Below are 13471 nucleotides of genomic sequence, written 5' to 3'. Positions count from 1 at the left end.
ACAAAAACTATATACCTAACAACGTCAAAATAAAAACCATTAATTAACTACAAAACGAAATCTACACTTTCACGAAAGAAATAAAAAAGTGTTGAACTTCAACCTGTCACTCAAACAAACTAATTGATTGTAATGTTTACAAGCAAAAACCTGTTCCTTCCGGCGCACGGTGGTAACCCTCCTTATAACGCCATCTCAAAAATGATTTTTGCGAAAATAGGTTTTCCCGAATTCTTTTGACGAAAATCAATAGTTTAATGAACAGGTAATTTAATTTCGATATAAATTATTTTTTTATTTATAACCGAATTAGTAAAATGAGTTGCTGAAGTGCATAGAGTCAGAATATTGATTCGACTGAATTATTCATACAGACATTTCAAATGAATTTCCTAGAAATCTTTCATATAGAACTATATATGTGTTATACATTTTTGGAAAGCGCAAAGCTTGAAGTAATTATAAAAAATACAAACATAATAATCTATATTTTAAGCAAGATGTTATTTTCGTTTTAATGTGACTCTTTTTTTACGTGATTTTCTTGGTATTCAAATAGACATTCGAAGTTTAGCGCTGTTTGCCGCTGCTTTGTTACTTATCTTATTAAAATATTTGATTACTCTAATTTACAAAGGAACAAAAAAATTTTGCTCCTTTTTTGCCTTTTTCTTGTCAGACACAAAAATATCTCTCAAAGTAAAATTTTAAATTTTGGCAATATTTTATTATTTTCTGATAGTATTCCCAAAATGGACACAATAAAAATAATATTTATTCACGAGGTCTGATAACTAAAACCAAGATAAAACAATCAATTTAGTGGTAGGAACTTGTAGTGATAGCTCGATAGCTCTAATTGTGGGTAAGTGATAAAGATATTTTTTTCAATAACCGCAAAAGATATCAAAACCACGAGTACGTATACACATTGCACACTGCACTGCGATCTGAATCATATAAATTCAAGTTACAATTCATAGCCTAACATTCATAAAGTGACTTTTCAGTGTTTAGTATAGTTGGTAAATTCCTAACTATTTATTTATTACAATGAGTGACTTTGTTTGTGCTCGTAGGGTTTTATGTGACTTTTTCATAAACTCGGGCACAAATTATACTGAATTAAAAAAATATTTGATGGACACTTTTACATTGTCATCAGAGAGAGCTGATATAGTTGGAGCAAGTATTCGGAAAAATTTACTATCTAAATTTAACGATCGATGGGAAAAGGCGAGAAGAATAAAAGATCGCTTTGAAAAAAGTAACAGTGCTTGGTTGGATGGTGAATTCAAGGTAACATTTGAAGATAATACTCCTACAACTTCTTCAGGTGAACGTGGTCGACCTCCTAAGCCATATGAAGAATCGTCAGAGAAATCAAAAAAACGAAAAAATATGGAACTCGTACAAGAATATGGGTTTGAATTTATACATAATGCGTATGTCCAACATTTACGGTCTATTGGTGAATCAGACGAAGCCTCTATTCTGAGTATTGTACGAACTTTACCCAAGAAAGACAAAAAGGAAGTCCTTAAGAAGATGACAGATGATACGGAATTAATAACTCCTTATTCAAAAGATGAAGCTCTGTGTATGTTTATTGATTTGGACTTAACGAAATCTCAGTACGGATTATTAAGGTCTCGTTTATCTGAAAAAAATGTATTTATCTTTCCGTCATATAATATGATATTAGATGCTAAAAAAATGTGCTATCCCCCAAGTTCTAGTATCGAAATTAATGACATTGGAGCTTCTATCAAACTCCAAGATCTTTTAGATCATACTACAGCTCGGATTCTTCAAATTAATTCGGTATACAAACCAGGATACAGAAATCTGAAGTTATACGTTAAATGGGGCTGTGACGGATCATCTGGTCAAAGTGAATATAAACAGGCTTTGCCAGGTGAGACCCAGCTAATATCAGATGCCAATTTATTCATTGCTTCTCTTGTGCCTATAAAACTAATTGACTTATCAACAAATCTTGTAGTCTGGCAAAATACTACGTGCTCTTCTGTTCGCTATTGCCGACCCATTTCCATAAAATTTGTCAAGGAAACTCCACAGCAGACTAAAGAGACTGTTGATAATATCAAGAGACAAATTGATGAACTTACTCCATCACTGATAAGCAAAGATGACACCGTAGTTGAAGTCAAACATGAACTATTGCTGACCATGATTGATGGAAAAGTTGCTCAAGTACTAACAGATACATCATCTAGTTCTGTGTGTACTATATGTGGAGCAAGACCTAGAGAGATGAATGATCTAAACAAAGTTTCTTCTAAACCCGAAAACGAAGAAGCTTTCCAATATGGCCTTTCCACTCTTCATGCCTGGATTAGATTTATGGAAACCATTTTGCATATTTCTTATAATCTTTCGTTTAAGAAATGGTCAGCAACAACTCCAGAAAATAAAATAAGCAAAGAAGAGAAGAAAAAATGTGTGCAAAGTAGGTTCCGAAATGAACTTGGCCTCCATATAGACAAACCCCGACAAGGAACTGGTAACAGTAATGATGGTAATACTGCGCGGAGATTCTTTTCAAACTACCATTGTTCAGCTAATATTACTGGTGTTGACGAAGAATTGATAAAACGGCTATATATTATACTACAAACAATGTCATCTGGAATCGCAATAAATGCTACCAAATTCGGTCAGTACGCAATGGATAGTGCTCAAATATTTGTAAATAAATATAATTGGTATTATATGCCATCCTCTCTCCATAAAATCCTTATTCATGGGGAAAGTGTTATAAGACATTTTGCAATTTTACCAATAGGCCAATTGTCTGAAGATGCACAAGAAGCGCGAAACAAAGATTACAGACGATACCGATTACATCATTCCAGGAAGTGTTCTCGTTCAGCAACTAATGAAGATGTTCTACATTCATTATTATTTACATCAGATCCATATATTTCAAGCCTGAGAACACCAACCTTTACTGTAGACAAGGAATTGTTTGATGAAGCCAAAATGCTCTTGGATTTGCCTGAAAGTGAATAATATAATAAATAATATACTATGATTTGATTGATAAAAAACTATATGGTTGACTTTATAAACACTAATTATTTCATAATTTTGTTTTTTTTTTGTATAATATTTTCGACATTTCTATTTTTAAATATTTTTATATAATAAAGTTTAAAGTTCAATTAATTAAAACTTGTTTCATTAAAAAGCCCATACATTCAATAACATATGTAGAAATTTTCAAGTTGTTATCACTTAAGACAAAAGAGATACACATTTTTGAGACAGTGAACCCGTTTCGGTCCCACTGTGCGGCGGCGCGGCAGCGCGGCGCCGGCGGCGCGAGCCGGAGCAAGCGAACTTAGAAACATAAATCTCTCTCACTCTCGCTCGTACAATTTTAAGCTAGCGCCGTCTCGCTCGCTCGCATAGGTATTAGTCGCACTCGCGTCCACTCGGCTAGGCTAGCTGGTTTTGCTTTTGCAGCTTCAAAATAATAATATAAAAATAATATTTTTTCCAAAATAGTTGAATGAATTAGTTAATAGATTTAACGGGTTTTGCGGTAAATAAAAAGCAGTTAATTCGTAAACATTAGATTAACAGTTTAAAAAAGCCGTTCGTTGAATTAATGCCCACCCCTACTATATAGCTGGTATAGTGCGCAATATACGCACTAGGGTGGGTCACATCAGTATGGAGAAAAAAAAATGTTCGTTTTTTTTTCAGGCACAGTGATAAAAAGGTGCCGAATGATAATTGTAAACTGACTATGAAATTTGATGGTATTCGGAATTAATCTTCTGCCTCCGGATTCACGTGGAAATTCAAGAAAATGTGGTTTGTAAGGTCCTAATGATATGGCAGAAACAATAAATTCTGATCAACGCTATTTATAAATAAAAGTCTTAAATAAATAGTAATTGTGTTTATTAAAGGTAAATTAACGTGTCAAATAAGTATAACTGCAGATAAAATCAAAAATAATCATTACAGTACGGTCATAATCGAAGCTTAATTTAGGGGCAAAAATCCTTTTTGCTGTCGAATTTTGGCATTGATTTTCTCGAATCTATCTGGGCTTTGATGAATCCTTCTCTTGCTGTTCTATTACATAACGTAGCAGAAGCTTCAGTCACTGCTTTAACTGCTCTCTCTACTGCTTGTGCAACAAATAATCGCAGATTTTCTCTTTCGGTTACAGACTTTAAAATTGGCGGCTCAGTGATATTTTCTTGCCTTACTTTAATGCGTCAACGTATTATGACCTTTTAGATTAAAAGGTCATAATACGTTGACGCATTAAAGTTTACCTCTGGCAACTGAAACAGACGCAATCTTTTAGGTTTTGCTGATCTAGCTTTCAAAATTCGAGGAGCAGCTAAATCATGTATGTGCGGCTGGAAATCAGTCAACATTGCGAGTAATAAGTTTTCTGGATGTGCGAAATAAGCATTTCTTTGAATAACTGGGTCAACAATATTTTTCAAAGTTGTCGGTAAATATCTGGTGAGCTCGATGAGCTTAAACAAGTGTCGAGGTCCATCTTTACAGCTAGGGTGCGTTTTTATAGCAAACCATACTAGAGCGTAAACTCTGACAATGTATGTTGCCAGGGTGATGAGATTTTCAGAAGGAGTTTCCACTGAAACATACAAACGGAGAATCCTGTTGGCACGAGTGAGTCATCGGGCATGGGACATTTTGCCTGGTGATTTGTTCGCTAAATCGTTACGAAAGGTGCCTGTGGAAACTGCTCGAACTATTTTGTACCAGTACTTCTGGTCTGTGCTAATGTCTTCAGCGGAAAGTTCTGGTAAATCCGCAGGAATAGATTGAAAAGGGACTATAGGTCGTTTTTCACTTATCAAGCTCTTTGCCAATGCTTCCTGAAAATGTCCGTGGTCCAGACGTAGTGCCATCGATGTGTTCAAACAAGTGTCTAAATGGGAGTTCATTCATATGCAAAAGGCAAATAATCAACTGCAAGGGTCGATCCAGTCTTTTTTCTAATATCCGTATAATACCGCCGTACTTACCAATTACGTTGGTGCCGTCACATCCGATTGCAACCAAACCATTTATCGAGATATCCTTATTCATGAAAAAGTATAAATATTTCTTGTTCTATACACTTAAGTCGATGCATGCAGAACTACACATGCGATAGCTGCTCCTGCCCTGTCTGACAAACCAAACCTATCGCACGTTTTTGAAAGTAAAACATAGTCGACTGCAGTTTTGATGCTCGTACTCTCGGAATTAATACTTGAAGCTCGAGACTGAATTTGGATAGGTTCTTCGCAATCCGACTGGGTGCATTCCGATCCAGAAGAGTTACTCAAATATTCCGTACATACTTTGGTTACTTTTGGTTGGTTGCTTGCATATTTTTCTCGTAATAGCTTTCTTTTTAGTGAACTTGTAATCTGTTTAGTTGTACGAACGTCAATGCCACCTATCATCATTTGTCTAGCTGTTCGTTGATCTGTTATGAAGTTGTGTTCTCTTAAGGCGGGTACAGACTGCTGCAACGCAACATGCAATGCAACACGAAACGAGCATTGCATCAGTGTAGACGCGGGGCGCGCACAACGTGCGCACGAACCGCGCATGTACCTACTCACATCTGTTTCCGAGATGCGCGCGAACGGATCGCTCAGACTGCAAAAGAACACGCAAAGGAATGGATCGTGACGACCAATTGCGGGCTCTGATGATAGTCAGTGCTTCATTATTAATAGTGAATCATGTGATAAAACGCAGAAGACATCGACGTTGGTGGCGTACAGAGTTGTATAGTCAGAGAGCTGGTGCAAAACCAATGGCCGATATGAGATTAACTGGACAATTTCAAAATTTCTTAAGGATGAGTCCAACGACATTTGAAGATCTACTCAGATTAGTCGGACCAAGAATTTTTCGGAATCGCACACAGTTAAGGGCTCCAATTTCAATCCAAGACAGACTGGCAATAACACTTCGTTTTTTAGCTAGTGGTGACTCTTATACTGCCGTCGTAATCGTAAATGCAGTACTTGCAATTTCGCGGTTTCGAGAAAAACGCGGTTAAATGATTTCTTGTTATCTCTAGTCGTCTGGAAATCAAATGTATTTAAATTTGTAACTAATACGTATATTTTATTACTATGCATTATATATTTTAATTTCAAATATTTAATTTTGGTTTAGGTTATTTATAAAGTTGACTAAGGTAGATCGGGGCAACATCGAACGCGATTTTGATGAGATGAGGTATATTTGTTTTAAGCATCTATATGAACCCGAAACACATAATGTAGCAGCAAACTATAGAACTTTCAATAGAACCAACAGATTGTACTTTACTTTACACCAGGCAAAGAATCATTATTCTTATATATTGATATAAATATTAATAAAAATATACACATAAACAAAAATAATGAAAACGTAAAGATCGTAATGTAGGGGGGAAGACCGACAATTGGGGGTACTTTTTTAAATTTTTGTTTTAGGTCACTGGATTCACTCACAAATTGTGTAAAGAATGTAAAAGTATACATGTTTCTTCATCAAAGTACTTTAAAGTAAGAAGAAGTATGAAATATTGTAAAATAATGAATTTTATATTCCGGTCTTACCCCACTTCTACCAAATTCAGACAGGGGTTCCCAACTGTTTTAATATCATAATAGCTGTGTAAGTAAATGTTGACGTAGTAGTAATCATAACTAGGACATGAATGGAAACAAAATTTGCCAATAGGTACAAATTATATTTATAATAATCAAACAATAATTGCACAATACACTTACAGAAAAATACAACATTTCAAAAATATTATAAAAGGCTCATGTTAATAACGTAACAATCAAAAGGAACAAGCAAACCGTTTTATTTGGTAAATATTAAAAATAAAAACAATGTTAAAGAACTAAAAATGTTATACTTAAATCAGTCTTATTTTGAACACACCATGAAACCAGTTATTCATTGTTTTATCAAAAATTATAACGAGATTTTTCATAGCTTAGTACTCATTTAGCATCTTATAATAACCGCTACGGGTAGGATAACAATCAATATAAAAAAATTAAAAAAAAAACAAACAAATTACAAAAAACTTAGAAATTTGAATTTTGCGGTCTACCCTTGAGCTACCACCTTAAATTGGCACAATCATTTTTGTGCAAGTTTACAATAATAATTAAAAATAAGTAATAATATAACTATAATCACTATTGTATGTTAAAATTATTGAAATTGATGTCAAATATAATTTGACCCCGCCTTAAAATCTGTGGCTCTGGCAATATTGACACTATGTCATCACTATGTTTTATGGTACAAATGTCGTCAATTATTGGGTAAGTGAATACGGTTCCTTTGTTATATTTACTATCCTTAACTTTACGTAAAAACTTGACGGTAGGTATCGTCTTGTCAATCGATAATACTCTGCCAACAAAATGCTTTAAGCTTTTTTTTGTGGCGAAACGGGCTACTATCCAGTCATTTTCTTTTAATTCATCCTGTTTAGTAAAATATGCAATATCATGTAGTCCCATTGACTCATTGGGCTCATCATTTTCTTTGTCTATTTCTTGGTTTAAAAGTTCAGCTATATATTCTTCATAATTCAGACGAAATAGTCGTCTGAATCAGCTAATTCAAATAAAGAAGATATGCTCGAATCACTGTCACTGTCACAGAGTTTCCCTTTTTGTCTATTATTTTCTTTAGTATCAGCTTCAATTTTTCTTTTCTTAATTTTCTTTAATTTATTGTCAGTTTGTTCCTTCTTATTTCTTTTATTATTTATTTTAGGATTAGCAACGGTTTCATCTTGTTTTTCGTTTACCACTTTATTTTTTTTCTTTTCTTTGGTATTTTTTAGTTTTGTCGTTATTTGTGTATTATAGTTTTCTAAACATTTCTGTGTAATAATTTCAGCACCAAGACCTACACGCTTTCTCTTGGTCTTATTGTTTTCGGGTCTAGTCTGTCGTATTCTTTCTAAAAGTAAATTTTCAAACGTGTGTTCATAATCAACTGGTTTTTTCAAATTATGTGGTGTTTGTAGACATTCTGGCAGGTCACAACTATTTGAAGCAACAAAAGTAGTGTTTTCTTTACCGTTTTTGGAAAGTCTGGTCAAAGAATGGACATTTGAAGTACCAGGTTTAATCATTATGTCAGAGAGTATAATTATTTTATTGGGCATATTTTTTGTTAACACTTCGGGCTCTTTAGTAACAGTTTCTTCCTCTTGATAGCTTTCCGGTATATAATCACTATGTATAAATAAGCAGTTATTCATTGTATTAGCAGATAGCGTGTCATTTGGTATAGACATGTGTGGTATAACAGTTTGATGTAAATACAAATTGATAGCATAAACACATAAGTTATTAAGGCTCTGGACAGTGTTAGTCGTCATATTTACATGATGAGACGCACAACTTTCGTTTTCAGATTTGCTTTTAAGCCATCTGCTATAAGATCTGGGATCATACTTTTCAACAGGAATCGTATTGCGATTGAAAGGAATAATTCCTGCCTTCTTAAAACCATTACGTATAATTTCGGGATTAATTTCGTGCCATATTTTTGCAAACAGTTTTGAAAATTCTTTTTTGGGTAATTTAACACCCACATTATGTCGTTGCCATTCTACCAACTTAGCATCCCATCGTGTTTTAAATGATTTGAAGACGCAGACGTCAAGGGGTTGTAGTAAATGTGAAGTGTGAGGTGGCAATTTTAAAATAGTAACACCATTACGGGTAGCTAATTCAACGACAGAAATATCGACATGGCTTCCGTGGCCATCATAAATCAGTAATACAGGTCTTTCGTCTCCAAGATTGGGAATGAAGACTTTTTCCATGTAATTACGGAATATGTCCGTCTCCATCCAACCTTTTTTACTAGCAGCATATGCTAATTCAAAACCGTATTCATTTTTTACGTCCGCTATCCACTGATTCCAAACGTATTTACCTTTAAAAACAATAAGTGGCGTTAACTTTACTCCATTAGCATTAACTGCAGTCAACACTGTTATATTCTCTTTTCCTGTGCCAAATGTAGTGCGTGATGAAGCTTTTCCGATTTTGCCAACTACCTTAGTCTTTGATGGATCAAGAGACACCGATGTTTCATCTAGGTTCCATACTTGGCTAGGTCTGTTTACTAAATCAAGGTCCAGCAATACCTTTTCTAGTAAATTAAAATATTCTTCAATAATAAATGGATCCGTCATTTGTCGTCGGACATGCTCTATAGGCTGTGGTTTTTTTATAGAAAGGCCATGGCGCTTGCGGAAATTATACAGCCAGTCCGATCCCGGTCTCCCATTCCTAAACGGTGTAGCGATTTCATTCAGTTTGATAAATTCTTCGACGAGGTTTATTATTTCGACCCTGGAGAGACCAAAACCCCATTTTTCCAGTATTATTAGAGCATTGGCTAATCTGACTTCTATTTCGTCAGGAATGGCGGTTGGTCTACCCAGGGTTTGGCTTTTTATTCTAGTTTTACCCTTAATCCTGTCATTGAGTGTCGATACTGGTATTCTGTAATGTTTTGCAGCAGCATATTGGCTTTTTTCTCCTTTTGCTATACTTTCTAAGGCAGCATTTAAATCTTCCTGAGTGTAAGTAGTGGCGCGAAGCGATTTTCTATAATATTTTCGTGGCATGATTAATCTGTAACCAATATTTAAATTTAAACCCAAAGTCAACTAAATGTATGTCAATTAAACTATTGAGTAAAAAAACAAATATGAAATTCCGGATATTTTAAAGAATAGAGCATATTTAGGAGTTTGTCATGTTCACTTGTCACTTGTGTTTGTCACTTTCCCAAACGAACATAATCATTCATCATCATCATCATCATCTTAAAAAAAAAAAAACTCCATTGCACACAAAACGACTATTCTATGAACCTAATTAGGTACTTTTTAAAATATCCATAGTCCTTTTAATTACAAAAACAGAAATAACCTCAATAATATTAATGTTTTATCATTTTAATTTATTATGACAAACTTAAACCGATATAATTTGACCCAGGTTGAGAACCCCTGTCTATTATAATGAGATTTTGAAACGGGGCAAGATCGAATGAATAGTATTCCGAACTTACCTCTTATCAAAACGATTGGTAAAGATCGAAAATACAAAAATATCCGAAATGGCATTATTTATGAACTATCTACTGCTTTGTCATCACTAATAACGTAATAATAAACAATTACAAGTATAAAACTTATAAATATCTCACCTGAGAGGAAAGTTATAGATGATGGGTAAAGATCGAAAATCTTCAAAACTTCGTCGAAAATGACAGTTGGCAAAAAATGCATTTCACACACAACTACACGGTTAGAACGCTCGAGGCAGACTGAGGTGGGGGACGGCTTGAGTTGTCCTTCACCGCTGGGTTGCCATAAGTAAAATTATTTGCCTAAATCTCAGGTAAATGAGAATTTTCGTACTTTACCCTTTTACGATGTTACCCCGACGTACCTTACTGCATTTCAACCTTGTGTTACTAATGGATATTATAGTCTATCACAAAGTGAAATGCAGTATTTGTGCTTATTACTGCATTCATGTCTAGCAAATACTTTTTACTGCATTTTGTGTTAGTACAAGGAATAGTAAAGTCAAAATAAATACTATTATATACATGCAGTACAAAATATTTTAGACCCTTGAATTTAGGATAGTGTGTAAAAATAAAAAAAAATAAAATTCGAATACTTTTATTTAGAGACCTTCACAAGGTCTAGTAGGCTTTTAATCATATAAACTTATAAAACAATCAACATTCGTATAATCAACGTTATGCTTCAAACGGGACTGCTGCTCCCGATTACAAACAAAAACAAATAGGGATCTCAGCTCCCACCTAAAAACTAAAACAATAAAGAACTTAGAGCTAATAATGGCACTTTGTAAGTCTTAAAATGTATTAATTTAAATGCAAGTTCAGTCTTTACTCATCACAATCATCTACATCTAAAATATTAACTAGATCAATTGAATTGTCATTGGTATGCAAGTTTTGCCAAAATGGTAGTCTATTTTCTGGAATAACTCTAGTGAGCGTTGAAATAATTGCAGATTTTCTAGCTTCAGTGATACCCCTAGGACTTGAATTTTGTATGGGATCGGGAATTGAATGAGACTTTATGTGTTTCATTTTTAGGAACCCTATTTCTCGGAGTTCACCATCATGTTCGGTCTTTACAAATAAATTAAAATTATTCCTACGCACCTCGACACTAACAATATCTTTCAAATATATCCGATTTGTGCTCTTTTTCAATTTATACTGCGATGAATGATCAATATACTTGTGAAAATCAGTAACTTCCATAGGTTTCACTGTTACTTTTCCGGAATTAGCTAACTGAATGCAATCAATGAAGTCTGAGAAATCATAAACTTTTTTTGCTCTTTTTAATTGTTGTTCAACCTGGTGGTGAAAGTTATCGGCTGACATAAAAGTATGTCCTGATTCAAGATATTTAATGGTAATCGTGTTGGCACATATCAAAGAGCTGTTAATTATCTGAATAATAAATGAGAAAAATGCCCAATTCTTATTCTGGCTGGAACAGTTGTCGGCCCATACTACTATGTCAGTACTGTCGCGTTTGCAGATGAAAAACGCTCTAAAAGCACTTTTTATATCTTCTTGTTTTCGTCCTGATATGGCTTCATGCCATATTGCGGCGAATGGCTGAGAGGTTGACTTAGTAGGCCCCAAAGGTACAAAACTCTCGTTGAAAGCTATTATTCTGGGACAAAAAATAGCAGCTTTAAACATATCAATACGTGGCAACATGATGACTTTTTGCAAGTCTGCTGAATAAAAAGCTTTTTCTGTGAATTTGGTCGATAAATCAACATCTTCTTGATAACATTTCCGTGACTTCTCGTATTTTTGCTTGTGTAGTTTATATGATATACAGGTATCACAGGATGCGGAATCTTGACATGTGGGCTGGTGTAACTTAAAACTTTCACAGTCCTCGCATTCTTCATTGCCCAAAAGAGTAAAAGAAATATTCATGTCCTTTTTTAAAAAATGTCTGTATAATTCATAAGAAACCTTGATATCAGGGAATTTGTCTTGGAAGTCTTTAAACATTAAAGTCGCATTTAGATCACTAGGTAAGTATCGTTTGTTTGGTGCATGTTTTCTCCGATAATGTGCGATAGCAGGCCTAAAGCTTTCAATATGCTCTTTTAATTGATTTCTATCTATCTTCTCTTTGTGCTCTCTTTTCCCACGTTTGTCAGTTTGAGCATTCCATGGTTTTTTTATAGCATCTAATATTCGCCGGTCATTTTTTTTATTATAACCCAAAGTAGTCAAAAAGAATATTTTGCACACTTCAAATTTTTCATTCTCTTTCTCCAAAAAATATTTGAACGTATTATTACGAGATAAGGTACTAATTTGTAAGCGTCTGTTAACGAGTTGTTTCTTTATTAATGACTGAATATAATATCCTTGACTTTCGTAATTAAGTCCCCAAAACTGTTGGTTAATATTCATACGGTCCGACTCTGAAAATTTCTCTCCACATTTTTTTTTGCAAGACGTAGTGCATGCTGGTTTAACACAGAACTTTTCATTTTTTTTTGTTTTTTTGCTTCTTTTCTAGTGTCCTGTTCTGTATACAGTTTCCTAATTCTTGGTGTTCCTTTTTTTGTTGTGCCCTTTAAAGCATCACACACTAATCTGTTTGCGGCTTCATTATCTTCATTTTGCATAACTGAATCAGTTACTAGAATTTGATTATTCGATGTTGTTGGTGCATTATCTACGTCCGGACAGCTTTCGTTACTTCTCTGGTTTTCGATCTCTTGAAGACCTTGCGAGGTGGTAGGTTCATCTTCTGTGCCAAAATCAGCAACTGGACTGCCCATAAGAGAATGTGTCAGTGTCTCATTACACAACAAACCAAAGCTTTCATCTTTGGAAAAAGAATAATCTAAAACTCGTATATCTCCCAATGCAGCTGATGACAAGTTTAATGAGAAATCTGCATTAACCACGTCCTGTGATGAAGCGATATCCTGACGATCCGTAAAAATTTCATCCTCAGATTTTTTAGTATCCTCAGGTTCGATTTCAATAGTTAACGTACTTGTGCTCAGCTCAGTATTCCGCACAGAATTATCGTGGCAGACGTCAGTGTTTACTACCATATGTACTAATTTTCTAGCTCGGAAGTTGTTCAAAGCCATTTTACCTACGAAGAAACACAGTGGTCATTAAATTTATTCTAGCAAAAGAAGAACAAACGACATGTCAAAATTCGAACATTAAAGTAATAATAACGTCCTTTTTTCGGTCAACAAAGACTAAAGCTAATATACGCAGGATATGTTATAATGCACATGCACAAGTATTTGCGTAAACACAGGTGCACTCTATATTCCTTCAATCTCATAAC

At 34.4% G+C, this 13471-nt stretch overlaps 1 protein-coding gene across 1 annotated transcript in view; it reads left to right on the top strand.

Moving 5' to 3' along the window:
* The first annotated feature begins 4289 nt into the window (after positions 1-4289).
* LOC113500019 overlaps positions 4290-13471 on the top strand; it is a 30762-nt gene continuing 21580 nt past the window's right edge. The window contains exon 1 of the mRNA XM_026880663.1: positions 4290-6012. Coding sequence (XP_026736464.1) covers positions 5693-6012 — 320 coding nt within the window. The 5' untranslated portion in view covers positions 4290-5692. The remainder of the gene's footprint in view (positions 6013-13471) is intronic.

Source organism: Trichoplusia ni, chromosome 13, assembly GCF_003590095.1.
Source record: "Trichoplusia ni isolate ovarian cell line Hi5 chromosome 13, tn1, whole genome shotgun sequence".
Lineage (NCBI taxonomy): Eukaryota > Metazoa > Arthropoda > Insecta > Lepidoptera > Noctuidae > Trichoplusia > Trichoplusia ni.
This window is presented reverse-complemented; position numbering and strand designations above follow the sequence as displayed.